This window comes from Copadichromis virginalis, linkage group LG3, assembly GCF_057382275.1.
Source record: "Copadichromis virginalis isolate Kocher_CV1m ecotype Utaka linkage group LG3, C_Virginalis_male_GT1.1, whole genome shotgun sequence".
Lineage (NCBI taxonomy): Eukaryota > Metazoa > Chordata > Actinopteri > Cichliformes > Cichlidae > Copadichromis > Copadichromis virginalis.
This window is the reverse complement of record NC_140620.1, coordinates 53403580-53425733: the sequence shown is the minus strand read 5'-3', so window position 1 is coordinate 53425733 and position 22154 is coordinate 53403580. Positions and strand designations below refer to the sequence as shown.

The 22154-nt window shown below is 40.8% G+C and overlaps 1 protein-coding gene and 2 long non-coding RNA genes across 6 annotated transcripts; all 3 read right to left on the bottom strand.

The window, feature by feature from the left end:
- Window positions 1-1835: 1835 nt before the first annotated feature.
- Window positions 1836-5574, bottom strand: LOC146715283 (uncharacterized). Of its 2 annotated transcripts, XM_085451684.1 has the most exons (6): window positions 5487-5574; window positions 5177-5331; window positions 4987-5086; window positions 4765-4875; window positions 4645-4679; window positions 1836-4340 (listed from the first exon to the last, which is right to left on the bottom strand). In XM_085451684.1, exons 1-6 carry the CDS (start codon window positions 5527-5529, stop codon window positions 4188-4190), a joined length of 597 nt encoding a protein of 198 aa, XP_085307810.1. In that variant the 5' UTR covers window positions 5530-5574; the 3' UTR covers window positions 1836-4187. The 2 variants fall into 2 exon arrangements, with proteins under 2 accessions (XP_085307810.1, XP_085307809.1); XM_085451683.1 differs by having other exon boundaries at window positions 4987-5331.
- A 6471-nt stretch (window positions 5575-12045) lies between these two features.
- On the bottom strand, window positions 12046-13590 carry LOC146715282 (uncharacterized). The gene is made up of 3 exons (XR_014918945.1): window positions 12807-13590; window positions 12610-12721; window positions 12046-12529 (listed from the first exon to the last, which is right to left on the bottom strand). It is a non-coding gene; the product is annotated as an uncharacterized LOC146715282 (long non-coding RNA).
- Window positions 13591-16948: 3358 nt separating this feature from the next.
- On the bottom strand, window positions 16949-19102 carry LOC146715281 (uncharacterized). Of its 3 annotated transcripts, none has more exons than XR_014918944.1 (4): window positions 18966-19102; window positions 18473-18808; window positions 18195-18322; window positions 16949-17943 (listed from the first exon to the last, which is right to left on the bottom strand). It is a non-coding gene; the product is annotated as an uncharacterized LOC146715281 (long non-coding RNA). The 3 variants fall into 3 exon arrangements; XR_014918943.1 differs by having other exon boundaries at window positions 18195-18302; XR_014918942.1 differs by having other exon boundaries at window positions 18195-18808.
- Between the last annotated feature and the right edge of the window lie 3052 nt (window positions 19103-22154).

The window sequence follows — 22154 nt, the reverse complement described above, 5'->3', positions numbered from 1 at the left end:
CAGAAGCTTTGCAATTTTGAGACTGCTGCATCCCTCTGCAAGATATCTCACTATTTTTGACTTTTCTGAGCCTGTCAAGTCCTTCTTTTGACCCATTTTGCCAAAGGAAAGGACGTTGCCTAATAATTACGCACACCTGATATAGGGTGTTGATGTCATTAGACCACACCCCTTCTCATTACAGAGATGCACATCATCTAATATGCTTAATTGGTAGTAGGCTTTAGAGCCTATACAGCTTGGAGTAAGACAGCATGCATGAAGAGGATGATGTGGACAAAATACTCATTTGCCTAATAATTCTGCACTCCCTGTATGCCACTAACATGTCTGTTACACATTCCTACAAGAATGCTCAAAACCTCTTATCGTTATTTACTGCTTTAATTTTAAATATCTCTTTCAAGACAGAATTGAGGAATGGTTCATTTGAATATTTTTATTCTGAGTTTTAGAGTGAATCTTAGCACAGAAACAGCAGTGAAGGTTACTAATGACCTTGTTATGCTCATCTTTGTGCTTGTCCTGTTGGACATCAGTCCAGTATTCAATACTACTGATCGCAATATCTTATTACAAAGACTAGAACACACTTCATTGGTTTGAATAATTTGAATATGTGATATATTCCAATTTCTGCATGTAAATGGGGAGTCACACAAAAGGTTCATCTTTTTAATGTCTTTAAAACAAAATCAGCACACAGCACGTTTGACATCAGTTTTGTTTGATTTGAAGAAGGTGGGGGCAGGGCACTTCACTCACATCTGTTAGACCTGTTTTATTTGACCCACACAAAATGTGACAAAATTGGAAACATGCCTGGATCAATCCACTTATCAGATACATCGAAAGATTGTGTACCAGTAAAGGTTCCCAAGGTTGTGCAGTCTGAAGCCGCATATAGATAGCTTCTTATTTGAAGCAGCAGCTTATAGGCAGACTGTGTACTTGTGCACCAGCACCTTTGCTGTGGCTATCACCCTGGTACAGACCGGAGAATATAATTTGAGGCTGTGCAACTGCCACGCCACATCTCACACTTACAGACAGGTTAAATAACAACAGGAAGTCCACCAAAAGATACAGCGGCTTGCTGTATGTGGCTGTGACTCAGGCAGCTGAAGACCTGATTCAAGATATAGATAGAAATACCGCACTGGTGTGAATGTTACCACAGAGTAAATGCAATAATGGACAGGTGAGGTCATATGCAAAAAATAGATAATGTCTTACAAAAGCAAAGGTCAATAAATGCTCATTTATACACAGAAATCTCAATAGGAGTTTAATCTGAAAGATTAATGGTTTATCCCTGAGCTGCAGTTACATTTATGGTGGAAAATAAATAATGGATGAAAAATAATGACTGTAGTGAAAAAAAGAAACAATTAACCTATTCTGGTCCCCAAACAGACTTTGTGTATCTTTTACCACTATCTTAGATATGTTTTAATTGCTGTGACCACTAGAGGGCGATATCTGTACAACTAGTAAATATATAAGTTGTAATTAAAGAGCAATTTCTGGGGCTGGAAAATGAAACCAACTAGTAAAGAGCTAAAATCTGCAGTTCTTATGTCCTCTTAAATATGGCTCTAAAAGGAGTAATTTCCCCAAGACTACCTCATCTATTTAGACATTCTTAAGGCTTAAAATGATGGACTTGGTCACTTTGATTGACAGGTATGTCAGTGTAGGCAGCTCTGGCTTCTAGCTGACTGCTAGGCCTCACGTGACAGTACTAAACCCGACTTGTCCATGATGTTCATCTTGTTGGAACATTTTAAATATAATTATCCGATAAATAATATACTATAAAAAAAGTTGCCATCTTAACGCCTGAGCGTTTGCATTCTGTGGGTCACCACGTTGGGGTTTTAGCATCTGAGGTGAGAAAGCACTGTGTGTCATGGATATGCATCCGCAGCTATATTATTTATCGGATAATTATATTGAAAATGTTCCAACAAATGATATGAATCTACAATAAACATTGCATACATCATTTCCTGGATTGTTATACTTTATTATTATTATTATTATTATAAATTTTGTGTTGCAGCATCAGAAAAGTTGTCCAAACTCAAAAAACACTCATTACACCAGCGTTACACCTGCTCTGTCATAGCATACTGAAGACAGGTGGTTCTGCTGAGAAACAATTTTTTTTTTTTATTTAGAAAAAAAAACCCCAAACAAGACAACAACAGACAAACAAGAGACAGATATTTGATGTGACAGACCTCACGATCTCAAAGTCAGCTTTGCTCAGACCACACCGTGTTATTGTTTCCTGTTGCTCATGATGTATATCTCACTCTCTCCTCGACAAACCTCCATCTAACTCTCAGCTTAAGAAACACTTGACAGTCTTTAATGTCCTGACTTATGTCCTTCAACATCAAAATTAATAAAGACAACAATATCCTGTTCATCATATTTATTACAAGCTTAACTTTTAATCACAATACAGAAGCGATCTTATTTTTTTGGGACAGACACAACGTATCAACGCTATCTTAAAAAGTTGGTTGTGTTCAGGCTGTCTGGTTGCAGCATGGATAACACGAGTTTCTTATTTCTCCCCTGTTGCATGCCTCCTGGTTTTAATTGTTCCATGCAGATGAAGTGTTACATCCTGATGATCATCAGAGTCTAGATCAAGAGCTGAGTCATAAGAGTCAAACACGATTTCCCTTTATGAGATGCAACTAAACAACAGAGCTTAATAGCTCTCAGAAGAGGGCATTTAAGCTCATCATCATAAAGTTATTCTTGGCAACTACTGAAGCAGTTTTTCATGATTTCCTTTTAAACTAATCCTCCTGATGCCCTCACTGTCCGTTTACGCTAGCTTTCTGTTGATTGGCTGCCCGTCATAAACTGTAGATTTACCAACCAGACCTGTGTAGGTGAGATTAGTTATATCTGTGACATCAAACTGATGCAAGGGTTTAACGACTAAATTTATCTCTGAACAATCAGCCGTCTGTACTTATGACTCACAGGGGTTATTCGTACGTAAGACGACCTCATTATCTGAAACTTTGGCCATCTTTAATATGAACATACACAAATGTACCAGTATATGTGTGACAGATGGTAAGGAGATTTATGAAAGGTCTTCTTTAAAGATAAGCATTAATTTATTTCAAATGTCTGTGTTTGCTATGCTGTGTCACCTGTTTATTCACATCTCTACATTATTTGTTAAGATTCTTATTTCCACCTAAATGATAAAAATGATGTGCCCAATTTATTACTTACTACAGCCATTATCACATTAATACTTTGAATACTTTGTTGAATGTAGATATAAATGTTGTTAATAAAATCTGAGCACGTAGGTCAGACAAATAGGACTGCTTCTGTTTATGTATCTAAGGCAGAATATCTGAGAAGAAGTTTGCAGTAGAGCAGTTTGAATTCTTCACCAAACTGAACTGCCTGGGCTGAAACAAAAGAGACATAAATTCTTTGATAATAAAGAAAAAAAATTAGCAAAAGAAGAGAAGAATAATGAATAACATCAGTGATTTGTAGGTATTTCAGTTCCAGGACTTACAGAAGCTGCAGAGAAGTAAATCTCTTACATGAAGTTTGAAGATCGCCACAGTGTGTGGAACAGTGGTTGCTTGTTATGCTTGATTTCTCAGAGAAGTCGTGTGTGTGTGTGTGAAATTAGGTTATAACAAATTCAGTTTGCTATTTGCTTAATTAGTAGAAATATCTTTTTAGTTTAAAAAAGAATACATATTTCATTTTACCTTTTACCTTATTACCTTAGAATAATACTTTAGAATAAAAATTTATACAAATTAATATTATTATATATTATTATAATAATTTACATGCAAATAGAAACTGAATTTTCAGATAGTGCTAAAAAAAGGTATTTTCTCAGTTACAGTTACAACTAGAAAGTTGTGAAAATGGCCCAAAATTGGGTTGCTCTTTCTTTCTTTTTGATAGTTAAAGCTTGAAAAGTGTAAATAATATTATCATTATTGTGTTATACAGTTATAATATAATAAAATATAATATAATCATGTTATATATTATAATCCTTGAGATATTCATGTTCGTCCGTTCAGTTCATCAGATTTTAATACTCAAAAAACAGGACTGAATATATGCATGTGTGTATGTGTCAAATCCCTCACGAGAGATCAGTGTGACAGCTTTCACTCTGTGCTGATCTTCCTGTTGTTTTTCAAGTGTTTCGTAGAAGCATACACCACATTTGTGTCCAGCTCACTCTGTGGTACAGGCCTTCTGATTTTAGCTTTGGGATGGAAATTCAGTGCTGCATAGTTCATGTCATCAGAGTCCACATTCTGTAAATAAAAATGTTCAAAGTCACTAATCCTGCACATTACTTGTCAACCTCTTAACATCCAGAAGGTCACAGGGAACCCATCTAGTGTTGGGGTCCAGCTACTCAACTTTCATCATTAAAATGAAAGAGCTTTTGAGAGAAAAACTGCAATGCCAAAATGAATATGTGAGACTTAATTTGGATGTTAGCATCCTGTAATTCCTTAAAATGTGCATATTCAAGCATGGTATGGTCAGGCTCCAACTGTTACCCTAAATGGGTTCAATATCTTGCTTGGTGAGAATAAATCTTAAATAGATTACCTCACTCTGTTGTGGATTCTGTCCATCATCTTGAGCTAAATGACAGGAACAATCCATCCGTCAGTAATTCGCTTCTGCTTTTGTATTTGTAATTTAAATGAAATGAAATCATATAAATACCTGAGTGAAATTTCCTGATTTGGACAGCCAGACCAATGATGACCAGTAGAAGGAGAACAATTAAACTGCCCAGGATCACAGGCATCACATTTGTTAATCCATCAAACACATCTACAAAATGGACAATTTAAATAAAACTTTGTGTAATATACTGCCTATGACAGTAAAAAGTCATGCAAAATAACAAGATTTAAATGACAGAAAACATAATTACACTCTTACCTTGCACCTTTAAATATGTTCCACTTGAAATTACCGTCTTTTCATCATTGTACTCTCCACAGAAATACAAGCCAGAGTCAGATGAATCCAGATGTTTGATCTTGAGAAACAGCACAGAGGTGTTGGACGTCATGTTAAATTTGCCAGCTTGAAAACCATCTTGGAGAGAAGCATTTCCTTCAGCACTGACCATAGATGAGATTCTGCTCACGTTGGGTCTGTTGGTCATTTTGAACCAGGTTATGTGACCAGTATGTCTGCTAAAGTTGGAGCACTCCAGTGTGACTTCTTCACCAGCCTGAACCTCCACAGCATAAAACTGTGTGACTATGGAAGAGATCCAACCTGAACCAAACAACAAAATAAACTTCAAACTCCACCAAAACCAAACAATACCTATGAACTACACTGGCCATTCAGTGTCTCAAGATTCAGTTCTCTTGGATTACTCAACAAAATGTAATTCTTGTATGAGGAAAAAAAGTGATAGGTCTACTTACTGAAGGTGTAGAGTAAAACTGCAATCCACTTAAATTTCAGCATTGTGTGTATGACCACTGCAATGTTGCTAACTGAACTGTGCTCCAGTAAAAGTGATCTCTACATAAAGAGGCGGGCTGCTCTTTTATATGTACCGTTCCTCAGCCTGACGGTGCCACCAGATTTAGGAAAATGGTGCAAACCTAAAGCTTTAGGAAGAACAGAACATCAATATTTTATTGTTTGACAGCATTTCAGATAATGCTGGTTAATAGGATATATTTAATAGATGACTTATTTTAAAATACAGTCTTAGTCTTACAGTCTCAAGTTTAAAATACATCTACAAAAGCAGTCAGTCTGTATCATTTTGATATATTAGATATTTGTTGTCTTTACAATTAGATGTTTTAAATAAGACTTTGCGCTAGTGGTTACGCAGCTCTTTGAAAAGGTTTAACTCAGCATCAGACGTGTCAGTAATAATACGTGACAAAAATTCCTGATATCGAGCACTCGCTGAGGTTCTCTGTTGATTCTGTAACTGCTAACATTGCATGAAGCAGACTATTGGCCCCAAACTAAATAAAGTATTAATACTATAATCAAGTATCTTTTTTCATCATGCATGATTATATTATGTTAGCAAGGCTTAGTAGGTTCAAGTGCATCTCAGTGTGGAGCCTTTAGCTAGTGTGGGTTTGAAACGTACAGCCTGTGGAGGAGTAAACCCTTTGATATGAGGCTGTGCAAGTGTCACCTTGCTACAGCAGAGGGTAGTGATGTGAGTTTGTGTGAATAACAACGTGAGATTGATTTACCACGAAGATGTGTCCTGATCTAGATTTGTTTAGCATGCAGCAACACAAATGCTCTTCGAGTGAACCGACTGAATCAGCCCTGAATAAATTAGCAACTTAGTGAAGCTCCTTGTTGAGCACAATTGTCACATCAGCTGGTGCACTCATTGTTTACTTTTTCGAATCAACAGGTCCTTTTTGTCCAGTCTCACAAAATTTGGGCAAAAATGTATTTAATCAGCTTTAACTTGGAATGATTGTTGGTACCACAGTCACTCATCTCAAAATTATGAAACTGCTTATCATTGTTAATTTTTGCATAGCGGTGATTAGAGCTCACTCAGAATGATGTGACCAATGTAAAACATTTGGCGTCTGGGTCTGTCTGAGGGATTTATTTCCTCCTCTTGATGCTTTTTTTTTTTTTTTGCTGCTTCTCTTTTAAAGTCCTTTCAGAGACGCAGAGATCCAACCAAGTAGCTCATTTAATGATGGAAGTGATGTTTCAGTCACAACACATGTCGGTTCTTCAGCATTAGTTAATGTTTGTGTTTTGATACATCATAGCAGTTTCTTTAGCACACAGATTACCTGTAAACTATGTTCAGACATTCAGATGATGCATTCAGTCCACTGCATTGTGTTAAATAAATATTTTTATTGGAAATTAAACAAATACACTTCAAACATGCAGTATGAAAAATGTCTCAACATAATAAAATAACATAATATTAACATTTTTGTGCTGACTGTCAAGTCTACTACATATAACAACAGAAGCTGACCCAGAGTGCTTTAAACACAGATTTGCATCACAGGTCTCCAAACAGGCATTTTCACAATGAAACTGAAAGGCGTGTTTTGTTGTCTTAACTCTGGAAAGTAAAAGTCACAGAGATTCAGTTGTCATTAAAATGTCTTCAGATTTGGCAAACTGATGATCTCATCAGTCATGACAGACCAGCCTCCCCTACATAAGCTGCCTTTATAAGTTGGAAGTATTGGTACCACTATTGTTTCATTAGGAATAAGACACATTGGAATATTCTCATTGTTTAACATAAATGACAGAATGTTACATAAATGTTATATAAATTAGCTTATATACAAAACTGTAACTTTTGTGCACCACTACAACCCTGGTCCATAGCAATGAATCGTTGGCTGCCCTTGGAAGCCATCGCTAGATCCTCTTGTTTCAGGAAAACCAGGGCCACAGGTGTCCTCACGTCAGCGCCTCACGTCAATCAGGTCCCAAACCTTCAGACTCACAAACTGGCCCATGTGTGGATTACCTCTGGCAAAGTAGATCTGGGCCACAAAAGGGCCGTCATTTTTTGCGGTATGTGGGCCATGTGTAAGTTGTGTGCAGCCACGGGCCAGTTGCAGACACACTGCTGGACCTGTGCTGGCCCAGAACAGTTTCAGCTCTGGCCCCAGATGTCAGCCTAATGTGTACCTTAATCAAGCCAACTAATAACAACATGTGCCGGAACATAATAGCGCAAAAGTAGCATGACGAAACTTTATTCAGATAGTGAATGGACTGATGCTTATATAGCGCTTTTCTACTCTCATGGATTACTCATAGTGCTCTATACAACATGCCACATTCACCCAATCACACACTTTCTCTAAACTGAGTGCTTCCTAACTGCATTCACACTCTTGACATGCAGACTGGAGGAGCTAGAGATCGAACCACTAACCTTCCGATTAGTAGGTGACCTCCTCCTGAGCTACAGCCTCCCAGTAGTAAACATGAGTAAACCCTCACAAGGTTTTGGATAAAGTGTACACTCATGCATAAACCCTTGCATTTGAAACGTTGGCTACCATAGCAGTATAGTGTTGCAACATGGCATTTGGGTCTTCTAACTAAAATAGGAAAATAGGAACATAAATAGTGCCATCATTGCCAAACCTGGCCCACATCTTTTTGACAGACACCCTCCATGACACCAGTCAGTCAGAAGTGCCAGCTTGATGCCGGATCTGGGCCAGACCTGTTTTCTATGAGCCTGGGCCACATAAACCACAATCAGGCCAGATGTGGCATGCCATCACATAAACAGTGCCATCATTGCCAGACCTGGCCCATATCTGGATGACATACCATTTACCAAAAATAACTGTACACCATCTGTGAATGTGCTATTGGATTAGTTTATCATTTTGGTACAACGTAAATAGATCTAACCGTAGTCTTCATCAAGTACCTATCTGAAATCTCCAGAGTTTTACAGCCATAGCTGTGATAACGGGGATGAGAACAACAGTCACAACAACCAGTTTCAGTTTCATTTGGCATGCTGGCATGCTGAATTTAGCACATCAGACTTACAATTATCTCCTCCCAGTCTGCCAGTCAGCAAGAGTTTGTGGGTCACATTCATAATGCAACTTTGTCTTCTGATTCTTCCAACACTGAAGACATAGCTCAAACCAAAGTTGTGGTAACATCTGCAAAGTCAGTTCATTTTTATTTTGGAACTATTTTTTTTAACCATGACAAACAAAACATGTCAGCTAACGGCTATTCAGAACTACGTGTCATGGTTCTGGGTCATTTGACCAACCATTTTGAGAGCGCGTTTTTGTGATTTATTTGTGTTGTAATGTAATTTCTGGTTTACGTTCTCTTGTTTGTTGGGTCCATTTTGTGCCTTTGTCTTTGTGTCTCCCTCTCTTGTAGTCTGTGTTTATGTGTCTGTATTGCTCCTCGCACTTCTGTGTCTTGGACAGGTCGTTGCATTTCTTTTCCTTTTTCTGTTCACATTTCCCTCCTTGTGTTTCATTCCATCTTTCCCCTTCCGTCATGTGCATTCATGTCTCCCTCTCCCACAGTGTCTCGTCTCCCTTAACTGTTTCTGTGTCTCCCTCTTTGTGTCTCCTCCCTTTGTCTCCCCGGTCTGTCTTGTGTCCATGTGCGTTTCTTCCTTCCGGCCCCAGAGTCTGAACCAAAAGTTTGGTGCAGAAACCTGTGGTCGGGGCTGTGCAGAGCTTGCAGCAGGCTCTGGGTGCTGCGGCTGGAGCTCGCGTTGAGGGCTTAGCCATCTATTCCTGGGAACCAGAATGGGTGGAGGAACTGGCCAAACCCCATCCATTACCACCCGAGAAACAGGTATGGATGCAGGGAAAGGTTCAGGTCCTGGCCACTCTCACCCTAGGAGCAGGGGCAGGCGCAGGAGCTAGCTGGACACCAGCCACCCCCACCGAAGGAACAGATACGAGTGCAGGAGTGGACTGAGTGTCAGCTGCCTTTGCCCTGGGAACCGGTGTGGGTACAGGAGCCTGCTGGACACCGGCCACCCTCACGCAAGGATTTGGTACAGGCCCAGAGGTGGACTGGCCTCACCGTAGGAGCAGGCAACAATGGACACCAGCTGCCCCCACCTGAGGAACTGGTATGGATGCGGGGACACACTGGGCCCTAGCTGCTCTAGGAACCAGGACAGGGACCGGCTGGGCCCTGGCCACCATCACCTGAAGAACTGGAATGGGTACAAGGTGGCCCAAGCTGCTCTGCAAGCAGGAATGCAAACAGGAACAGGAGCAGGGACTGGCTGGACCCTAGCCACACTCACCCAGGTGCACCCACAATGGGTGCAGTGGAAGGCAGGGTCCAAGTCACACGGCCAGCAGGAACAGGCTGAGCGACATGTCTTGATGCATGCTCAGTCATCCAGGTAAGTAAATCCATAAAAGTTGATTCTGTTCATCTGGACATGTTGTTTTCAGTGGGAGAAACGTTTCATCACTGATCCAAGTGACTTCTTCTGTCTGAGCTGACTGCAGGTTTCCCCAGACTTATAAACACAACATTTGCACAATGACTGAAACTAGCACCACTGAATGAACAGTGGGCTGTGAGGTCAGTTCCTTGATCATTAATATGCAAATTGCCATGGCCACTGATCAATGGCCGTGAGCACCATCCACAGAGAGTTGGGAAATGGCTGCATTTTAAGATGGGGAATAATGTACCCTTAGGCCTCCTCCTCGATTCAGAGATAGTTTTTCCCTTTTCATGTAAATGACCTCCTTGACTCCGCGCTCAAACCAGCGTTCCTCCCTGTCCAGGGTGTACACATCCTCACCATTGAAAGAGTGTCCACTGGCCTGTAGGTGTAAATAGACTGGGAGTCCTGGCCTGACGAGTTAGCTCTTCAAACGTGTTTACCATTGAAACCGCTGAGAGGCTGAGAGACAGGTTCTGAAATAACCACAGGAGATCAGAAATGATCAGTTTCAGAAACATAATGATCTGTAATTAGAGTCTCAGAGGGCAGAATAGTGTTTATGGAAGCAGGATGAGTACGACCAGTCTTCTGACAGCCCAGCACGGGCTAGTCATTAACCCTTTTGCAGAGTGAACAGGAGTTTTTGACTGATGGTGAGCAGGGCCCTGTTTCAGGAAGCCGGTTTGGAAAACTCAGAGTGAAAAACGACACTCACGGTTGAGTAACCCCGAACTGTCCAACTCGGAATATTCGGTTTCAGAAAGGCTGATAACAATTAGTTCAGTCAACGCGGAGTTGCTTTAACCCCAAGTGAAGCGCGCGGACGAGGATACATAAAGCCCTGATAAGCGGAGCACAGATTAAGCGAGTCACCATGGAGACGGAGGGAAAGAAGGCGCGGTCAATGTATCTTACAGCGCTTGAGGCCGAAATTCTGATGGCAGCATATGCTGATAACATGCAAATTCCGCGGAAAAAAGTAACACAGCCACAGCTGCAAAAGCATGCATGGCAAAACATAGCCGACAGAGTCAATGCGTGAGTGTTAATATAAACATTGATCTAGGGATTTCCACCCATTTAACACGTTATTTTATCATATGTTATTTTATTTGTTATTTTATACATTTTATTTTGTGATGTGATGTGAGCGCAGGTGCAACCCAACAGGCCCCAAACATTCCTGGCAGCAAGTAAAAATGAAATATAAAAATATAGTCCAAACAGGTAAGGTGTAATTGTATTATGAGCCATAGTGCTTGGTCTGTTTGTCCCATGTAAATCAATTGCAGTTAGAGGCTACATTAATTTTCTTTCTGTAAGCACTTATTGAAATTATCTGAGCACATTACAAGTACATATTTGCCCACTCTGTATGCTCAAATGTGGCCCGTTATAGCCAACAGAAAAAAAGCGGAGGCCCGAAAAACAGGTGGGGGTCCTCCACCACCACCACTCACAGAGGCTGAGCAGTTGGCCCTCAGCCAAAACAGTGGGCGCCCTGTGGCCGAAGGCATCTCTGCGGGGACATCCTCTGAGTCAATAACCCCGCAAGACACAAGTGCCTACATAGGGGGTAAATTCAAAATAATACATGATGTGCATACATCCTTTCTTCACAGTCACCTTTGCAGTGCGACACATTCATTTGATAAACTCTTTACCATAATGGATTATTTTGTAGTGAAGTTATTTTCCGACTGATCTTGCCTTCCCTCAGCCTTGGTTGTCTTTGAGAGCATAATGACAATGAAGTGTAAGGTGCTTGGTATGTTTGTTAATTGCCATTTGGTCCCTTGTAAGTTATAAGTGACCTGTATAAACCTCATATTCTATCAGTTGATGGTGGTGGTGTACTGCATCTGGTGCAGCCTCCTGTTGAGCCAGACCAACATGCAGTTGTGAGTAATACTCCACAGATTATATGAGTTTACAGTAGAACAGCAATGTTGTCTATTTCTTTACTACAGGAAAATAATGAAGAAACATTTACAGCTGTTACAGAGGAGGAAGCAACAGAGACACTTTATGAGGTTTACATCTTTTAATACTTTGTGTACAGGAAATACAGGCGACCAATAAAGCCAGTTGAACAAAAAATCTGTTTATTCTTCTTTCAACATGTTGAGGTGATGGGTCAAAAGAAATGATTGTGACATATGGTGTCTCTGACTGCTCTTCCATCTTGTATGTCCGTGGGAGGGTCAGGATGTTCATGGTTTGGATCACTGCTGATGTTTGGTTCAGAAGGACAGTGTTCTCCTCTAATTGTGGCAATGTTGTGAAGAATCACACATGCCACAATAATGTCACATGCCCTTTCTGGGGTGACCCTGAGTCTTTGCAGGCACTGGAACCGGGCCTTAAGCATTCCGATAGTCATTTCAATTCTGGCTCTTGTCCTGCAATTAGCCAGATTATATCGCTGCTGTGGGCCCGGTTCAGGGTCAGGGTAAGGGGTAAGCAAATAGGGTAAACATGGATACCCCCTATCACCAAGCAAGTAGCCAGTGAACTCTCCTAAGACAGAAGGGTACACTTCAGTTCAAATGTCCCTGAAGCAATTGGTCTTTATATATTTTAAAGTATTCTCAACTCACCATGTCCAAATTTTGTGCTCAGTGTACATTCACGGAATATTTGTGAGTCATGGACAGAGCCTGGCCACTTGGCTTCCACATTTGTGATAATGTTGGCAGCATCACATATGATCTTCACAGTGCAGAGAACACAAATTAGCATCCATTACTATAATGAAATAATTTGTTAGTTTGAAATGGTACAGGGAACTATGTACCTGTACATTAATGCTGTGGAAAGACTTCCTGTTCACATAGTCTCCTTCATTTACTGAAGGAGCAATGACTGGAATGTGAGTGCCATCTGTACAGCCAATCACGCCTGGGAACCCTGAAAATAAATGTGCAATTTAAGTAGTAGTCCAAGTATCACCACATCATACATTAAGTTTTGGTCATCCTGATACCTGCAATTTTGTGGCATCCCTCTTTGATAAATCTTGTGGGTCTATGACCGGGGAACACCACAGACGAGTACAGGAGACGTTTCAGTGCAACTGTAACATTCCTGACTGCCCGACAGACGGTAGCCTTGGAAACGTGCTCAGCGTCACCAATATTATACAGAAAGCTCCCGTTTGCAAGAAACCGAAGTGCAATACAAATAATATGTACAGAACTGAGAGAATGTCCGCGATGTGTCACATGCGTAATATATGGCCTGAGGATGTTATCCAAATAACTTATAGATTGTGCTGAGAAACGGTAACGTTCGCACAGAAAATCATCAGGAAATGATAAAATGTCCAAACGCGCTCTGATCACTCTCTCCCGGCGGAGAGCTCTGCGGAGAATTTGGGCTTCACGATCTACTGGCTCTTCAAGGAAGTGGCACGCCATGTCCGACACTTCCTACTGTCAGGTTTCCGACAAAGGGGCGGAGACAGTCAGGGTTAGTTGTGGTAAACCTGCTAGGGGGCAGGTTAGCTTCACGGCGTGTGTCGTCATAGTGACTCACTCAGGCTTCAGCTGAACTCGCTTTGTGAAACCGAAAACCCAGAGTTTTCGTTAACTCAGGGTATACTTACTCAGTTTTTCCACTAAACCGGCTTCCTGAAACAGGGCCCAGGAGGAAAAAAGTGAGTCTAACTCACCACAGGAAACTGCTCTAAATTGTTCTTCCTGTGCTACTTCTGTCTCATTGGTGTGTATGAATACTGTAAGTGTGGTGCGAGTTAACCTCACCTGCGTGTTAACCTCACCTTTGTGTTTGGGACCTTTCCTGGGTTTCCACCCTCTACATCCACACACTTTGAGGTAACAAGTTCACCTATTGAAAATCTTATTTCCAGCAATAACTTAAGATTAACTAACTGCTTTCGTGAAGCTGGTTCTTGTTGCTTGAATGGTTGCTCAGTATTTGCCCTGTGAATTATTCACCCTTTTTTTCTCTTCTGCACAGAAACCTTAGAGTTTTGTCTGAGACAGAAAGACAGAGATTGATGAAAGAAAGTCTTACAGAGAAAATGATTTGTGGTTTATTGCTGTGCTGTAAATAAACTTTTATTGAGTTGCATCTGCATTCCAGAACTACAGTTATGATTCGGTGTGTTTCTTTCAAGACAGAGACAATTGACATACATGTAGCACTACAATTTTACTTAAATAAGAATATTCTCATAACGTTTGGTCTGCTGTGGTTTGAGGCAAGTAATTATCATCAAAATGAGTAAAATATGAATGTGTATTTTATTGGGATGTCTTAAAAAAAGCTCTACCTTAAACCGTTAAATATGTTGCATTAGTGTTAAATTCACCAAAGAAATACAATAAGTCAAATGAGTCCAGCTGTTTGAGCTTAACAAACAGCACAGTGGACATCATGTTATATTTGCCAATTTGAAAACCAACAAGGAGAGAAGCATTGATATCAGCACTGCATATAAACAAGATGCAGCTCGTGTCAGGTCTGTTGATCATTTTGAACCAGAATATGTGACCAGGAGTTGGAGCAGTGTGACTTCTTCACCAGCCTGAAACTCCACAGCATGAAACTCTGTGACTATGGAAGAGATCCAACCTGAACCAAACAACACGTTTTCATAAACTTCAAATTCCACAGGAACCAAACAATGCCTATGAATTGTTGTCAGTTCTCTTGAAATACTCAACAACAAGTAATTCTTTCATGAGAAAAAAGTGATGGGTCTACTTACTTAAGGTGTAGAGTAAAACTGCAATCCACTTAACTTCCAGCATCGTGTGTATGACCACTGCAATGTTGCTAACTGAACTGCGCTCCAGTAAAAGTGATCTCTTTGTAAAGAGGCGGGCTGCTTTGTTATATGTACAGTTCCTCATACTCACAGTGCCACCAGTTTTAGGAGAATGGTACAAACCTACAGCTTTAGGAACAAAATAATATACTAATGTTTTGACAGCATTTCAGATAATCTAGATAATATCTTTTTTAGAAGTTTACATACATGAAAAAGCTGTCGGTCTGCATAATTTTACCCAGCATTTGTTGTCGTCACCATTAGATGTCAAACATTTTTTAAAATAAAAATATACACTAGTTGTTACACAAGTCTTTGCAGAGGTTCAGCCCTACTTTATGCCAGAAATAATAATCTGATGTGACGCACTCGCTGAAGTTCTCTGTTGATTTTGTAACTGCTAACACTGCATGAAGCTGACTATTGGCCCCACACTAAAAAACAAATTAAACGTATTTTTTCACCATGCTTGATTATATTATGTTAGCAAGGCTTAGTAGGATCAAGTGCATGCTAGTGTGGACCCTTCACCTAGTGTGGCTTTGGTGTGCAGCACGTGGACGAGTAACCACATTGATTCGAGGGTGTGTAGGTGTCACCCTGAGAAGCAGAGGGTAGTGATGTGAGTTTGTATGAATAACAGAGTGAGGTTGACTTACAGTGAAGATGTGTCCTAATTTAGGTTTTGTCAGCAAGCAGAAACACAAACGCTCTTGATTTCTTCCAACTGACTGAATCAGTCCTCACTCTCTGAACAACTTAGCAGCTTTTAACAGTGAAGCTCCTTGTTGACTATAAAGAGCTCCATTGTCACGTCGTCTGGCGCTCAGAGCACACTCACCATGTACGTTTTTTAATCAACTATTCATTTTCTATATATCCATTATCAAGCCAGATTAAGTCAGATTTCTAAGATTAAAGTGGGGCTTATATACATATCATATATACATATATAGTCTCTCTCATAGATTCTGGTATAATGGTGGATGTTAAATATTGGCCACAAAAATCAAATAATTTGTCTACAAGCGACCTTAGAAAAAATGATCTAAAACAGAATCAGGTAGAACACGAATGAAGTACATATATGTTGATAGATGATATATAATTCTATAAATTTACTTTTATTAGCAGTAACATTTACAGATTTTATGATAGCAGTTAAAATATTCGGTTTTGAATGTGCAGTGAATAACATGAATATTCTCAGCTGGTGTTTACTGCTTCCTTTTCAGGTTTGACTTTTGCTCTTACAGTCCTCATTCTCCTCACCTCAGTTGTGTTCGACCACACCATGTTGCCTCTTCCTGTCAAACACTCATTTCAGCCCTACTGCAAACTCCCCTCTAATTCTGACTTCTGACTCACTGCTTACTCATATGATTTGCATGTCCCGCACTGAAACACAAAAGCAGACAAAATTAAATAGAGACAGGTGAGATCAAAAGCTGCTGCTGGTATAAAAATCATCTCTACTTCTCCACCTGCTACAGATCTTCTGCTTCTTATTATGAAATTGGGCATGCTCAGTGCTTTCATGTCATTGGAGTCTAGGTTTTGTAAATAAAGTACATGCACTAAATAACTGAGTTGACGTGATTAAACAAGCCTGAAAGCACTACATTGAAAGAATATTATGTTAAAACATATGCAATAGATTGATCTTTATGATGCATGAAACTGTCAGCGAGTCTTTCCCTTGCGTGGAAGGGAAATTCTGTGGATGGGAAAACCAGCAAAATAACATCACGACTTTTATAAAGATGCAAACTGACACCCGGCAAGTGGATCATGATGTTGTCAGTATTGCCGACTGATACTCATCAATGTACTGTTGATGCTACTGTCCACATATTTATAAAGAAAGACATGAAAAATAGCTCACCAATAATATTTTTCATTTCAACCAAGAAAATGTTTGGTAATGTACGTCTCATTTCAACAGCTGTAGTTAACTGTAGCTGTAGATGAAAATATTAACACCTACAAGCAATTAACTGTAACAAAGTTACTTGTCTCTAGTTTTCAGTGTGTTTTGGAAAGTGTATAAAATACAAAATCTCAGTTCCATAAAAGTTGTGATTCTATATAAAATAAAAAAATAAAACTGCTTACAATGATTTGCAATTTCATAAGCCCATATTTTATTAGCAGCAAAACACAGAAAAAAATCTAAATTTTTAAACTGAGACATTTTATTGTTTCATGAAAACTTTTAGCTCTTTTTAAGTTGATTACAGCAGCATGTGTCAAAAAAGTTGAGAGAAGGTAAAAAAGGTTGGAAAAATAAGTAGCACCAAAATAAACATGGAGAAATATTTCACAGCTAATTATGTTAATTGGCAACAGATCAGTGACATGACTGGATACAAAACGAGCATCTTAGAGAGGCAGAAGATTGACAGAGTCTCACCGGTCACTCTCTACCTACCCCTACAAAACTATAACTGTTTCTATAAATTATTGAATACTTTAAGAATCATTTTTGAGTATCTCATTATCTACAGTACATAATATTAAGGGAATATGGAAAATTCTCTGTGCAGAAGGGACAAGTCCAAAAATCAGTATTGGTTATCCATCATCCTGAGACCCTCGGGGCATGATTCTGTCATGGAAATCACTGTAGTGGCTCAGAAACACTTTCAGAAGTCATTATTTATTTAACCTTTATTTATACAGGTAGTTCAATTGAGACTTTTTGTCTCATTTAGAATAGACCTGTTTCAGACAAACATATTAAAAAACGAAACAATGAAATAGCTAAGATTGTCTAATGTTTACACAGTCATATCATAAACAGGAAGAAGTTCACAGTAATTATTTCACAAGGTCATTTTTACATCTTTTAAAGTCTGGAAGTGAAAGCAGTTCAGAGAGCTGCAACTTCCGTAATGTATGCTATGAGGACGGAGGTTTGATGGAGCGGTGAATCCAAGGAATTCCAGAGATCGCACACTATAGATGAAATGTTTATGTAACATCTAACATCTGTGAACACAGTTAAAGTTGGGAATTGTGGGGCAAAAAACATCTGGAGTTTCAAAATGGTCTTGATCTTAATCAAACTGAAATGATTGAGTTTCCTCTTCTGTTTTGCTCGATGACAATCAATACTCGGGACTCGATTCGGATTCTGTAAGGAAGAGACAGATTTTTTTTTCACAACAATACCCTAAAACAGTACAATACATCTTCCACTGAATATTACATTCAATATTGAATATTACAAATGGATTATCTGGTTAATCAGTTATTTTTGGCGCAGACAAATTAGTTATTTGTTTTTTTAATTTAACTTATGCTGGCTTTTGATGTGCTGTTGATACAGAAATTTTTAAAGAAGAAAGAAAATGGAATAAATATCAACAAGTCCTCCAGCAGTACCTGTCTGAAGCCTCATTTTGACAACAAGGCAAATGATGACCTTAGTGAGAACGACAGTCACAGCACTCAGGATCAGGGTTGTCAGGTTTGTTGTTTCACCAGCTTCCTCTAGAAGAAACGTGCCTACACTTGATGTCATGAATGATATGTTTTGTTGCAAAGATTGACAAAATTCTTCACATGTGATCCAAACTCTTTACATTACCACATTTCAATCTGACTGTGGTGAAAGCTGCGTATCTCATTCTCTTTGTTATTTCTTATCTCACCATTCTTACCTTGAACCTGCAGATCCATTGAATTAACAATCACTGGGAGTCCGTTTGTGTAATATCCACAAAAATAAAACCCAGCGTCAGACAAATCCACATGTTTGATTTTGAGGAAGATCGTCGAAAAGTTGGATGTCACTTCAAATTTTTCCTGATCAACTCCGTCGCAGAATGATGGTGGCTCAATAGAATTGTAAATGCTAATGCAACAAGGCTGGGTTCTGTTCACTAGTCTGAACCAGACTGTGTGAGTAGGAAAACTTGAAAGTTTGGAGCAAAGCAGTGTGGCATTTTCTCCAGGCTGGACTTCCACAATCGAGGACTCTGAGCGGGAGATCCAGCCTGAAACAAACGGCAAAGAAATATATTTTTGATCCAGTAAAACCAAAACAGAAACTCAAAGGTTTTGGTAGTTTTAAATTCAGGTTTATTGCTGGTTATTAGGTTAAACACACCTTTATCACGGACATTTTGAGATAAAATGAGGTCTGTTACTTACCGAGGCTGCAGACCAGCAAAGCAGTTCTTATAGTAAAGCTCATCACTGTTGATATGAAATCACAGAGCTTCACTAAGGAAGGTTCAGTATAGAAGAAGGTTCCTATTTTTACCCCGCTGCTCAGACACACAGCAGCTCTAAAATCACTCCCACGTTACGCGCCACAAGTACCAAAATGAGCCAGGGGTCGTGAGGTGCACCTTTCCTGTCTGGTATTATGAGTAACCAGTGTTTTCACCACTTCTCAATTTTCCTTTTTTTGTTGTTGTTTTTTCCCCGAAGCAAAAAACAAAGAAATAAAAAAGATAAAAACTGTACATTAGTTTGGTAAAGGAGGAAATCGTTTGAGATTCAATTCCGTTTTTTCAAGGCCGTTTGATTAGGTATAGCTTGATGGTATCGAGCTGGACCAGATGCTTTAGTTTAGACACAGCAAGCGGCTGAAAACATTCCTCAGAGACTATCATTTCTGTAGAACTGAAGACAGGACCTTCATTTAGCAAATCTTCAGTTCCATCACATCCCCAAAAGATGTGATAGGTTGAGATATAGTCACCTTACTAACCATTTGACAGCAAAAAGATATGTTGACGAGAGCATTCTGAAATGATATAAGCTTTGTGACACGTTGCATGCTGCAGTGGTTCTCAGACTATGGGGTGGACCCCTCTAATAGGGGCGCAGTGTGAAGGCAAAATAAACAAATGTAACTTTGCTGTTCTCCTGTTCATAAAAATGCATTTTAAACCTTTTTTTAATTGCTAATAATTAGCAAAAGATGTGGGGTCTGCTTCTGAATATAGCTAGAGGTGAAACCTCCTAAAAATGAAGGCCATTGTAGAAGTGCTCAAAACTGCTGTTTTTGAAGCAAATGCTGCACGGAAAGCACTGCAGCATTTGTTGCATGGGGTTTTATTGCAGAGCTAAATGCTTGCCTTTCTGTGGGTTTCAAGTTGGGTGACACACAGTGTTGTCACGGCGATGGAAAATGACAGTAGGAGGGTGCGCAAAAAATGTTGTTTGCCCACAAAGCTGCCCCCATTTTCTTTCGTATATATATTCAATGTTACAGGTTACAATAAAAAAAAATGAAAAGGGCAAAAAGGGGCCGTGTATACACCATTCATCCATCCTAAGTAAAATCACCTGTATGTGTATGTCCTAAAACTTTACTTACTTTACTAAAACATCCCTTTTTGGTGTAGATTCCATAATTTAATTTTTTTTTAAAAGAGACTCTTTGTCATGGTCCTGAGTCTGAGGACTCAGTGTTTTGTGTTTCCTTATGCTTTTGTTTATTCCGAGTGTGTATTCTGTTGTGATTTTGCCATTTGTTAGGTTTCTGTTCTTTGCCTGCCTGCTCCCACTTCTCTGTGTTCCCTCTGTCTGTCCATGGTGTTATTGTGTCTGCTCATGAGTCTGCCTGTCATGTTCAGTGTCCTGTCTGATTCTCTGTGTCTGTTAGTTTCCTGTTTTATTCTGAAAGTTCATGTCTCATGTCAGTGTGTTCAGTTTTACCTCTCCCCTGTCTCGTTAGCCTTATTGCTCCCAGCTGTGTCTCCCTCCTGTGGCCCATTCCCTGATTACTCCCCGTGTATTTAAGCCCTGTGTTTTCCTGTGCTCTCTGTCGCGTCGTCTGTTTAACGCCGTGTCCGTCTGCATCATTCTGTGTAACATGGTGTTTAGTCTGCGTCTCTCCGCCATCTTTCATTGTGTATTTTGTTCCTCCCCCTGTGCGTGTTTGGTTTTAGTTGAGTTCTTTAGTTTTCCCCAGTTTAGGTAGGTTTACTCCCCGCTCTGCTCCTCCTGTTTTTGTCACCTTATCACCTCTGCAAATAAATATTCACTCGCACCCCAGTCAGTGCCTGCATCTTGGATCCTTCACTCAATTCACCACACGACTGCTGTACAGCCGTGACAGTACGACGCGACCACAAGATGGATCCAGCGGCCCTGACCGGGGAGAGCGACCTCACACGGGCCCTACGCCTGGTGGACTGGGTAACCCACACCTCCAATGCACGAGCGAAGGTTGTGGGGATAAATGCCGTTGAAGCAATCCTGGCCGGAAATCCCTATCTCCACCAGGTCCGGGGATTTACAGACTTACTCGCTGAGCTGCATAAAGCCCTGGAAGCGGTGCAAGCTCGGGAAGTAGCGGATTGCGCCCAGCAACAATGGACTACGACCGCCACAAAGCATCCGTCTCAGAGTCACCCACCGGAGGTTTCACGGCCCGACCCCCCAGAGGTTTTTCCCTGCCTGTCGGAGCCGTCAACGGTTGGGAGGAAACATTCGCACCACCGGCGCTTCACCCCACAGCCGGATTCAGGGACTCCTGTGCGACCAGCTGTGGTGAGTTTTAAGGACGCTGGTGCTTCTGGGACTGTGTTTTCTGGGGCTGTTCATAGTGAAAGTAGAGACAGTACACGGCGTTTACCTACCTTCGTGGTAACTGACCTCTCACAAGTTGGCATTTTCAAAACATCCATAACAGTAACTGACTGTGTTTCATCCACTCCACCACCAACTCAAGTCTCACTTCAACCAGTACATCAGCCTTTAGCCAGTTCATTAGCCCAGCCTGCATCTATGCCATTAGCCCGATCACCCGTTCCCTCCATACTGGAGGCTGTGTCTGTGCCACCCATTTTGAATCCCGTTCCTAGCACCCATTTTAAGCGGAGAGACAAACCCATTAAAACCACTCTAGTTTCTCAGAAACTGGCAAATTTAGAGACTGTTACTCGCCCCAGGGCCTCCCCAGAGGCTGGGTCTCAGCCCCCAGCAGACTTGGGACCCCTGGCGGTTAAGAAGCCAGCTGGGGACGGCACCCGGCCGTCGCTGCCTGAGCCGACTCAATGCTCTGTGCAGCTGCCGTCTGCCATGTGTTTGCCAGAGGCCCGTGCGCCTGCTGGTTCTGTTGCGTCCCTGCCGGAGGCCCGCGCGCCTGCTGGTTCTGTTGCGTCCCTGCCGGAGGCCCGTGTGCCTGCTGGTTCTGTTGCGTTCCTGCCGGAGGCCCGTGTGCCTGCTGGTTCTGTTCTGTGTGTGCCAGGGGCTCCAGTGCCCACTGGGTCTGAGACTGTTTTTGCTGGGGGACCCGAGGAGCCCGTCCAGCCACCAGCTGCAGTCTCATCACCAGCTGCAGTCTCATCACCAGCTGCAGTCTCATCACCCTCGCCTGCTGCT